Source organism: Mizuhopecten yessoensis, unplaced genomic scaffold (assembly GCF_002113885.1).
Source record: "Mizuhopecten yessoensis strain PY_sf001 unplaced genomic scaffold, ASM211388v2 scaffold7713, whole genome shotgun sequence".
Classification (NCBI taxonomy): Eukaryota; Metazoa; Mollusca; class Bivalvia; order Pectinida; family Pectinidae; genus Mizuhopecten; species Mizuhopecten yessoensis.
The window spans coordinates 643,648-655,343 of NW_018407185.1; the positions used below are offsets into that span (position 1 = coordinate 643,648).

The window sequence follows — 11,696 nt, forward strand, 5'->3', positions numbered from 1 at the left end:
CTTAAAGCAGTATAGCCAAATACCCTTTTTGGCCCTGCCCCTCAGCCCCCTGGGGGGTCAGCCACACCATTTGTACAATTTTAAATCCCTGCCTCCCAGGAATGCTTTTGATCAAATATGATTGATATCCAGTGCACAGTTCTACAGAAGAAGTCGTTTGTAGCAATATTGCCAAATTGACCCCTTTTGACCCCGCCCCTCAGTCCCCTGGGGGGTCAGCCCCACAGTTTGTACAATTTTGAATCCCCACCACCTAGGGATGCTTCCAGTCAAATTTAGTTTAATTCCAACCAGTGGTTAAGAAGAAGTCGTTTAAAGAAATTGTTGACATACGGACGGACGTACGACGGACGCCACGGTATGGCATAAGCTCACCTTGGTCCTTCGGACCAGGTGAGCTAAAAATCCTTTCTGGTTTGTAATTAACCTTTTTTTCACTACAGTATATAGCCAAAAGTATGGGCGACTTAAGGACCCCTGTCCAACTGCACTGTGATTTTATTTAAGGATTAACTTGAATATATTTTTCATGTTATGGAGATATAACATAAAAAACGGAGTGTACTCTAAATAAACCGTGAAGCAGTTTATGATGAGAGTACACTACGGTTTTTTGTGTTATAGCTCCATAACATGAAAAATATAGTCAAGTTAATCCTTATAATTTAACCTACTTTACACAATCCCTGTGGAAATCCACTTTTATTGATGGACTCTTTTCTCTTAGAAATTATTGTGCTGCTGTATCAGCCAATCAGAAGCGACGTTACAAACGGAGACGTCTTTTTTTTACGCTATGGGCTGATAACATAAGTTGTTAAGCCAATGAAAATGCTTGTTACAAGCAAGATTAAATTATACAGTTTTATTTTTATTTCAGATGACCAGCTTTTCAGATGGGCTTTTAGAAGACCCTTGACTGTAGGTTTTTGACTCCCAAATGAGCTTCGACTTTCGGGTTTGAAAGGATATACAGTATATCTATCTGATGTGAAATTCAGAGAAAAAGGCGATTTGACTTTTAAAATTGCTGAATGTTAATTAGGGTCAATTGAAATGCCCGACCTTTCGTGTAAATGTGTTGTTTCAGTTTTAAGCAGTATCCATTGTGGAATTACACAGTCACCTTTGACAGTTCTTTAACCAAATTAACTCGTTCACCCCTGGAATTTCATAATGAACTATTCCAACTTTTGAATTGGAAAAGTTCAAGTGGGTCTTCAGGGGTCAATGACTTAGTTAAAAGATCTATGGAAAATGATGTACGATGTGCATTTCTTTAGTCTCCTCTTGGTATAATGTAACAGTTTGGTTTGGTTGTATAGGGTTTAACGTCTAACAGCTAAGGTCATTAATTAATTATAAGGACGTGCCTCCATGTGTGTAGGGTATTCGTGCTTGCGTGTATCTGTGCCGGAGACAAGGTATGTTGGTGTACTTGCCTCCTTGTGATAGCACAGATTTGATAGTGCTATCTCACTAAAATAGTATGGCGAAGGTTCCCGGCACAGCTTTCCGCACGCGCTCGGTCACATTATACTGACAACGGGCCGGGGTGAACCAGTTGGTGCCATTACCCTTAATGCTGAATGTTAAGCAGGAAATAACAACTACCATTTTTAAGGACTTCAGTATGTCCCGGCATGGGGACAGAACCCATTGCTTACCTCACCTGGGTAAACGTTCAATATTAAAAGTGAGGTGTTGCCAAGCAAGGGGCTAGGAAATAAAAGGCAGTTAGAGATAGAGAAAAATATCACGAACCCAAATATTGCAGTGGGTGCATCAGGATTATTGTTGTTGCTTTCGTGTAAAAAAGCAAATCCCTAATTCTGCAAGAGATTCCCACATAAGTCGCCTTTTACGATACATTCTTTTTTCGATCCCCTACCTGAAGGGGAATGAAGGTAAGTCAGTTTCTGTCGGATGAAATCAGGAGATTCAAGAAGAGTTTTAATGTGATATGTTACCTGTATCTCTGTATCAACACTTTCCCATAAACTTTGGTAAGTTTCAAGTCTTCTCTTCCAAGTGTTGACAGTCTCACTTTTTGGGAAATATTTTTCTGTAATGTATGCAGAACAAATGCATGAAGTAAAAAAAAAAATCATTCTTTTAAATAGACATTTTCCTAAGGCCATTTTGCCCAAACAAACAAAATGTTGGTTTCCTGTTACCCAGTACCTGCCCTAATATTTTTTGCCTACAATAAACATTTTTCAACAATATAAATTATAAATACCAGAAAATTAAATACATTGTAGGAAATTACTTTATAGACAACTTGGTCTAATTCAGTGTTTTCTCCAGGTCTAAAAAAAGAGGGAGGGGTGGGGGGCAATGGTTGCGAGATATAGGCGGAAAATAGAAAATTAGCATTTATTAAGGAGGGTTGTACACGATCGGAATCCATTCTGGAGAAAACACTGTCTTTGAAGTAAATTGAAATGATTCCCATAGACCCACAGTGTTTTTTATGGTTATTGTACATATGATCTATGATTAAGTTTGAACCCTGATATACTATTCCTTTAACATTCCTTGTAGGTACACCATATATATAGCTGTTAGTGTTACCTGGATTCACCGACTTCTTCTTTCCCTTGTATGCAAAGACTCCCTGAAAGGAAAATGAATACCCAATGCAATTAAATATTTTAACTCACTCACCCCTGAAATTAATTTCATAGTGAGCTATTCCAACCTTTGAATTGGAAGAGTTCAAATGTGTCCTCAGGGGTGAATGAGTTAAACAAATAGATTGACACATTAAGCAATTTATTCTTGAGTATATAATAATTCTCAGGACAGCTAACAAATATAGAGATATGTTGGTGCCTTGAATAAATTAAAATTAGCAGGACTATAATTGTAGTATATACCAATATCAAATTTAAACTACTAACTCATGTGTAACTGAACAGGTCCAGTACACTCTGCCGATTGAGCTATATAGCTGTAACGACCTATAAAAAGATAATAGCTCTATTGACCTATCTGAATTAGGTCTTTTGAGCTATTTTTATGTGATTTTCCTTTTTAAGGAAAACAAAACAAAGTCGCTATTAAAAGAAGATTGTATTATTAGGTTGATAACAAAAGACATTAAATATAGGTAATTCTTTTTAAAAAAATAATGATGTAAAAAAATCGGAAATTTTACATTTATAAAAAATGAAAATAAACATCTAACTGTATGCTTTTTGTAGTCAACATTACCATAAACCTTATTGTTTTATGCGACTTTGATTTAATTTAATGAAGATTGAAATCTGACAAAAATATAGCTCAATACAGCTATAATGTATAGGTGAATATATATATAGGTCTTTATAGCTATATTAAAAAGTTCAATCGGTCGAGTGTACTGGACCTGCTGAAATATACTACAATGTACAGATAATTGTTAATTTATGAACTAACAATTACAGAGCAAAAATAATCATAAATAATGTTATTATCAATAATATCAACCACCTTTTTAATTAATTTATATAATACAGGTTCTTAACATTATGTAAATCAACACTATTACTCTTTGGTACACACATTTCATCTTCGTAGGGGTGGGGGCTTGTTGAACCTTAATACAATATGAACGCAGCGATGCACAAAACATACGAAGTCAGTATAGAATATTATCTGGACCTGCATGCATATGCACCTGAATCTGAATCTGGACCTCCAAATACCACGAGTTATTTCCCTTACAATACATATGTTAAAGAACCAATTTAAGATAATTTTAAGTACAATTCCATACATTTGAAAGGTTCATGCAATACATCGAAATCCGTATTCCTATTTTGAAATTAATCCATTAACCCTAGACCTTTAGAAAGGCAAAAAAGCCGTAGCAACTTATTTTATTCAAATTACTAGAACGTGACATTTGTCAAAAAACACAATGTCAATGTGCTTTTTTCTGTCGAGTCTCTCAAATTTAGCAATCATAGAGTAAACATTTATGTCATCTTTTCTAATCCGTTACGTATTTTTACCTTCGACACCGACGAACCTGTCTCCATAGTCGAACAACTTTCTACCTTGATTCAATCACATGTGTTCGGCAAAATTTCGCGGGAGTTTGTTGTTTTGATTTCTTCAGCTCCGGGTCTGTGGTGCGCTTTGATGAAGGGGGAATCAATACTGTAGAAAAGATAAGAATTGACAGCGACGTGTAATTTTTCTCAGAGTCTGATTTTAACCACACGATGATTTTCTTAATATTTATATTCCTGCTTGTGCTTTTATTTTCTATGCTGCCAACGTATTCAGGAGACATAACTAAAAGAGTAAGATCGCCATTTTATTTTGCATCAAAGGACGACCAGCACCTGTTTTAAACTTACATTGTCTGTTTCGGTGAACAGCATCAGATCCAGTACATTCTGTTTATAGAGCAAAAACATTAAGATAATTTATAGATATATAATTTAACTTCCTTTAACTGGTATTATGTCAACACTGTGTAATGGTCACCTTACTGACAGAACGGTACCGACAGAACAGTGAGAGATGTGGTTGTATGGGTGTGTAGATCTAGATTGTATCTTAAACCCGATGCATCGGGGACATATGTTCAAGAACAGACAAGAATGGGTGTTAAATTTCAGGCCACAGGGGCAAGCAACTACTAATAATATTGATCTTGTTAGACTTTCAGTAGGATACGCATCCAGCGACTGGAAATCTAAGAAGATCAATATTATAAGTAGTTGCATGCCCCTGCAGTGATCAGGCTAGCTGTTTTAAAATATTTATGTTGAACTGGACTGGGTCGATCCTTTGTGAATAGATAGCACAATTGCTAGCTCGTCTGTCTAGAGTTTAGAGGGTCCCGGGCTCCAATCCCAGTATGGCAGTGCATTTTTCCATCTTAATATATGTGCATGTGACAATGTAGCAGAACTGAACTGGGTTGATCGTCAGTGACCAGGTATAGCTCTATTGGTAGAGCATCCATCTAGAGTTCTGAAGGTCCCATGCAGGCTCTAACACCGGTCTGGCCAGGCATTTTTCTTTCTCCTGTCACATTTGAATGGACAGTATTGAAATGTTGAATTTGATACATAATTATGAATGAATTGCTGCTTTAATTAATACTTGTGTAATTATTGTTTTCCACTTTTCCTTGCAGTTGAGCAGATTTTTCTTGCACGTCTCAAATGAAGAATTAAATTTGCGGTCACAAGTTAGAGAGTTGAAGGCTGAGCAGGACATTATCAGTATGACTGATGAATTTGCTAGATATGCCAAAATTCAACGCCGAATCGATAAAATTATGGCGCAGGTCAAAGAATCAAGTAATACTGACTTTACTAATTGTTAGAATATTAAATTTCTCTTTTGGAGATCTATAACTTGTAAACTATAAGCTACATCACATGTAAAGACATGAATAAACTAGAGATGTATAGTGTTTCATGTCAGAAGAAACTGACAATTTATTTTCAAGTACATGTATTTATAAATATATATACACTATATGTAATTGTATACAGATTCCTTATGTGTGTGACAGAGGTTATCTATTTCACATTGGTGAGAAATTTGTGGAAATTACATGAAAATGGAACAACTAAAAAGTAAAATGTAGAAATCAACAGTTATATATTGTATTTGTTTTTTCACAAGAATATAATATTTCTGATAAGATTAGAGTAGTTATCATTTCCATATATATATACAGCATAATGTATCCCTTCAACAGTTCAATAACTCATTTCACACCAATTATTTTAGTAATTGATAATGAGAAATTATAGTTTTACTGAAAATTTATGTCATTTTAATCATATTTTTTTTTTGCACAGGTTGGGGCTAAAAGCCCAAAGTTTGTACAAATGGTCCCATTTTAAAAGAAGATTTGAATTTTCTACTATTTCTGATGCAAATAATTTAAATTTTTAAAACAAATATGGTAAACAAATGGTTTCTTGTCAATTAAAATTTTACATGTACATAAAAAGCAATCTGGATTCACAAGATACGTTTTGCCCTTTTCTATTGCCTTAATCGTCCCATTAATATTCCCCAAATAGGTTTTAGAGAACACTGATTAATTCAAATGAATTATAAAATTATTGGAAAAACCTATTTTTACGTATTGCAGATTCTGCAAGGATGCAGAAGAGTTCACTACTGTCTTTGCTTGTACGAATTGGAATATATGTCATACAAGTAAGTATATATATATATGCACCTTTTGTTTATATATGTATGGCAGTATTTCATTTCCTACTGTCATTTTAAACTCATTATGTTTCATGCTTGAGATGTTTCCTTAAGGAAATCTTGGACTAGTTACATAGACAAAGAACTGGCAAATAATCTATTCTACTTGTCATTTGAATTACTGAGCAAAAATAGTTAGTGTCTAATATTAACCCTTTGTATATATATACATACACCCTGTTTATATACACATTATTGTAGATAATGAAGATCATCAAATATTGAATTTTGAATATTACATATATCATAACCACTAACTATATTTACTCATACACATAGAGAGATATTAGCCAGGTGGCATAGGACTGGTATGCTAAATTCATCACAAATTTTAACATTTATGAAAAAAATCACTTGCGGGACAAATAAAGGAATTGAAGTTTATTTACTTTCTGTACTTAAGTCTGATAAAAGTTTAATATTTAATAATTCCATACCTTTATAATATGAAATTCCAAAAATTCTGAGAGATATTGGCGCAACATATGCTTGATTTACTGGTACATGTATATAAAATTTTGATCAAACATACTTGTTTCTAACTTGTATGTCAGTTATTTATGATGTGCATGTTGTTGTTTTTTTTCACAGGCATTTACCATGCTAGCATTAGTTTTCCGATACCGTAATGAGCCGTTACTCATGTTTCCATCGGAATGGTTCTACCCTTTAGAAAAGTTTGTTGCTCTTCCTACGGGTATACCAGGTATGTATGAGAAAAAAAACTGTTTCATATTCCTGTTCTTAAATTGTTAAATCACAGTAGAGCCATATCACAACTTAACGGTGCAAAGTAGAATATTCTCCTTGAATTGTCATGGAGAGGCTTCTTAGCCAAAGCTCAAAGTCATTTTACACCATCGTGTGAGATTTGCTTCCATGTCGGAGTGGAAAAATCCAGGAACTTGTAATTTCACATGAGTTTATGAAGAATTCTGCAGGTTTTTGAGTTAGATTGTGCCGAAAGTTTAAGTCGCATTACATACTCCTTTTTATATACCCATCGAATGACAGGATGTATAATGTTGTCACACGGGATGGTGGGCGCAAACGGTGTTCGGTCGATATCTTGGAGTAGTTTTCAATGGATTAACTTTAAACTTCATTGGAAGGTTCATCGCCATTATATCAACTTCATAGGAAGGTTCATTACCATGATAGCTGGAACAAGTACGATAATCGCAATTATCTGACTGTAATTGACGCAGTTATGGCCCTTTATTCAATTTCCAGAAAGTTTTCAACATATTAACTTCAAACTTCATTGCCGAAACAGTGTCCGCTCGATATCAATACAAGTGTTCTACGGATTAACTTCAAACTTCATAGGAGATTCATTGCTTGGATAGCTCGGACAAGTTCGATAACCACCATTGTCCAACTGTTATTTATGGAGTTATGGCCCTTTATGTACAACCATACAGACAACTGCTCATTCAATGTATGACAGGCGTAATATGTTCCACTTTTGGGATACTTTAGAGAATTTTTTTGGGGAAAAAATCATTGGGTCATATTCATGAAACCTGCATCCTCATAAATGACATTCTTAAGTTGGAATTCTGTACTCAAACCAACTTGATTTTAAATTTTTACTCACTGCAACTTAATTATGTTGCAGTATCTAGATATTGAAAATGATATTCACATTGAAAAACTGTGATATATTGAATTGGAATAGTACAAATGTATCTTCAGGGGTGAATGAGTTAATGAACCCTACCATGCATTGATCCGGATAAGTCCATTATGGTCTCTAGTGGAGAAAGGGTTAAAGATTACACAAGAGCTACAACCCACTTGAAGAAAAATCTGTCAATTTCCCCATTAGGCTGCCACAAAATTCCTGTGATGTGTCCACTTGTGTCAAATGTGAGGGATAATGTAAAGAGCCTTTGATTTTGTTTTGACATATTGTAAGGGTTTAGAGAAGATATGTATTTCGAGACTGAAATGCTTGGATTTCGAAGATTCAGTTTGGCTTTGGATTAATTAAGTTTGTAGCATAAAATGAAATCTTGCACCAAGTTGAAAATAAAAGTTGGTTTTTTTTTTTTTATTCTTACATTTCAGGAGGCCTAGGTATAGCTTGTTGGATAATGGTGTGTACCGCCACAGTATACCGTATCAAGCAGTTCCTGGTCACTTAAAATCCACCATTCCCTTGGCTCGGAGTAAACTCGTGCAGTTATTTCCTGTTGTAACTGTATATTGTCCAACGTGCGTCTGCTGGATTTTAGAATGCTGTTGAAGATTAGACTCTTCCATACATTTATTTAGATGAGTCCATCGATCATGGTCTACATATTGGTGAAAGGGTTAATACCCTTGCCATTTTTTGTTGGATTCACCAACTTTTTAAGAACTCATTATGTATCTTAATAATGGGACTAATGAAACTTGACAAACGTGCTCATCGATCGGGACTCACCTGAAAAATATTCTACAAAGATCACTGAAAGGATAAGGTATGTCCAGACAAGCTTTGATTGGCCTGAAGTTTTCTTAAGGACCTCCGTACCACTGCCAAAAACTGTAATTAATTATTGGAAGCTATTTTATCCAGTATGACTATAGCTTTGATAAACCATCTCTGAAAACAAAACTACCGTTACCATACCTTTATTAGAAATAGGTGTGTGATGTGATTTCTATGAAATATACTTCTTTTGAAAAAGTCTTAACACAAATACTTTACAGTAGTGACATTTGTAATAATATTTACAATTCATCTTGTTGTTACCCTTCAACTTAAATTGGTATATTTTAAGTGTTGTTAATATCCTAAGGAGGGTTATCTTCTGATTATGAGATCTATTTCTCTGCTGTATATTTTGTATCGTTTTCAGGGGGTTTAATTTTCCGTTTTATTAATAATATTTATGATAATTTGAGGTTCTTATATTTACAACCTAGTTCATAGGTCGTCTCAAAGCGGTTCACAAATTATTATCCATGGTTATAGGGCATTTACAACCAGCCAATAAATTTCTCGACTCCCTGGGGAGCATACAGCCGGTGCTGCCATTTTGGCGCTCACAGCTACCATTCAACAATTCCAGCACTGTGCAACCACATACTTATTTACAGCTGAGTAGACTGGAACAAGCGGAATAAAGTATCTTGTTCAAAGATACTACACAGTGCCATGGTGTATCTCGAACCCGCCACCCTTCGGTTACGAGCCAGGCGTCGTACCACTAGACTACCGTGCCTCCGCTACCGGTATATTCCTGGTCATCAGATATTACGTGAAATTGAAAAACCAAGTGAATATTATTACGATAAATTGTAACAAACTTGAACATCTACGAATGCATGGAGAATTAAGACTGTTTACTGCCGGAAAAAAGAAACAGTATTAACACAGTCTCATATTTTCAATGGGCTTGGACAAAACATTTGTACAGTAAATACCATTGGAGCCATTTCTGGTTGGGATTGGACCATGAACTTAAGATCAGATTGTAATGGGGAAAGTGGTTGTTTGATGGTTACACTCGATAAAACTTCAGCCTCCGCGAAATTAAATGAGTACACAGTATCCGACGGATATAAAGCTTGACGGTCACTCTAATCGTGTCAGAGATGTTGCGAATTTCTCTGTGATTTGCAATGAATTCAATGGAATTATCACCCCTCCCCTTTTTAAGCATTCTTGTCTTCTCCAGTCAACAAAATACATTAAGAAATAAGTTTATGAGTAAAAAACTTGATGGGTAATGAGCGAGCAGTTCATAACAAATTTGTATCAAGACGATTGAGATTTAAACCTCACAGATCGTTTTTGTACATGTTCTACAATAAAATTGATTGGCAAATATCCACCACAAACTGGGCCAATGTATGTTTTGTGGTATAGATACAATGTATAGTAAAGATACAATGTGTGGTATTGATACTATGTAAAGTGTAATACAATGTATAGTGTTTATACAATATGTATGGTATATATACAATATGTGGTGTAAATACATTATTTAATACTGGTACAATATTGATACAATGTAAGGTATACTACAATGTGTGAAATACATACAATGTATAGTATTTTTACAATGTATAGTATTTATGCAATGTATAGTATTTTTACAATGTATGGTTTTGATGCAATGTGTGTTATAATGCAATGTTTAGTGATTATACAATGTATTGTGAAAATACAATGTATGGTATAGATATGTTGCATGGTACTGATAATGATACAATTTTGGTATTATACAATGTGTAGCTCACGTACAATGTGTAGTATATATACAATGTATGGTGTTGATACAATGTAAGGTTTTGATACATTGTGTGGGATAGATCAAATGAATGTTGATTGATACAATATGAGGTATTGATACATTGTAACATTGATACAATGTATGGTAATAATACAATACATGTTGCTGATACATTGTTATGTGATTAAACATTGTATGTCATTGATACAATGTATGGTGTAGATACAATGTATGGTGTAGATACAACAGTGGTATTGATACCTTGTTAGGTGTTTATACATTGTATGGTATTTATACAATGTATGGTGTAGTTACAACAGTGGTATTGATACATTGTTAGGTGTTTATACAATGTATGGTGTAGATCCAATGTATGGTGTAGATACAACAGTGGTATTGATACAATGTATGGTGTATATACAATAGTGGTATTGATACAATGTATGGTGTAGATACAATAGTGGTATTGATACAATGTATGGTGTAGATACAATAGTGATATTGATACAATGTATGGTGTAGATACAACAGTGGTATTGATACATTGTTAGGTATAATACAATGTTAGTAATTGATACATTGTATCGTATTGAATTTGATGCAATGTATTTTATGTATTAAGATGATGCAACATATTTGTCATCAATACTTTGTGTAGCAGGAATAAATGAGTAAAACACTGTATACAATTTGACTATGTTTTATTACTTAAACGTAAAAACAAGTATATACCTTATATATGGGTACTATTCAGGGTCCTACATGGGAGATACGGGTGCCCTGTTGAAGTTGTGTACAGTCTGTCTCTCTGTCTGTCTGATATTTTTTAATAAAGTAAACGCCCCAATAGCGCTTTCCAACTCTCCACCAGATAGTATCACAAAGCTTCTAGATTCATTTCCCCCAGGACAAGGAGAGTGGGAAGCTTGATGCAGGTCTAGGTCAGAAACTTTAATTTTACATGCACAGTGTTTATAGTCCAGCTACGCGCCAAACTACAGGGTGAACATCGTCCCCCATACCCCAGGGGTTACAGTACAGCTACACAGCTAACACAGGGTCAACACTATTCTCCATACCCCAGGGGTTACAGTCCAGCTACACACCTTACTACAGGGTTAACACCATCCCCCATACCCAGGGGTTACAGCCCAGCTAAACAGCTAACACAGGGTCAACACCATCCTCCATGCCCCAGGGGTTACAGTCCAGCTACACACCTACCTACAG

The 11,696-nt window shown here is 35.0% G+C and overlaps 2 protein-coding genes across 2 annotated transcripts in view; one reads left to right on the forward strand and one right to left on the reverse strand.

Annotated features, from left to right (window-relative positions):
• LOC110454191 (origin recognition complex subunit 3-like) overlaps nucleotides 1–4,099 on the reverse strand; it is a 32,331-nt gene extending 28,232 nt beyond the window's left edge. Inside the window, exons 1-3 of the mRNA XM_021503568.1 lie at nucleotides 4,002–4,099; nucleotides 2,578–2,620; nucleotides 1,971–2,065 (exon numbers count right to left, since the gene is read on the reverse strand). Coding sequence (XP_021359243.1) covers nucleotides 1,971–2,065; nucleotides 2,578–2,620; nucleotides 4,002–4,028 — 165 coding nt within the window. The 5' untranslated portion in view covers nucleotides 4,029–4,099. The remainder of the gene's footprint in view (nucleotides 1–1,970; nucleotides 2,066–2,577; nucleotides 2,621–4,001) is intronic.
• A 43-nt stretch (nucleotides 4,100–4,142) lies between these two features.
• On the forward strand, nucleotides 4,143–9,176 carry LOC110454182 (tail-anchored protein insertion receptor WRB-like). Its single transcript, XM_021503558.1, has 5 exons — nucleotides 4,143–4,295; nucleotides 5,141–5,306; nucleotides 6,116–6,183; nucleotides 6,829–6,943; nucleotides 8,311–9,176. The coding sequence occupies exons 1-5, from the start codon at nucleotides 4,215–4,217 to the stop codon at nucleotides 8,385–8,387; spliced, it is 507 nt and encodes a 168-aa protein (XP_021359233.1). The 5' UTR covers nucleotides 4,143–4,214; the 3' UTR covers nucleotides 8,388–9,176.
• Nucleotides 9,177–11,696: the final 2,520 nt, after the last annotated feature.

Bases quoted from the DNA above. Each gene is read 5' to 3' on its own strand.
- LOC110454182 (XM_021503558.1), top strand. From the start codon at position 4,215: ATGATTTTCTTAATATTTATATTCCTGCTTGTGCTTTTATTTTCTATG. The intron at 4,296-5,140 runs GTAAGATCGCCA...TTTTCCTTGCAG, and splicing joins CAGGAGACATAACTAAAAGA to TTGAGCAGATTTTTCTTGCA. The intron at 5,307-6,115 runs GTAATACTGACT...TACGTATTGCAG, and splicing joins GGCGCAGGTCAAAGAATCAA to ATTCTGCAAGGATGCAGAAG.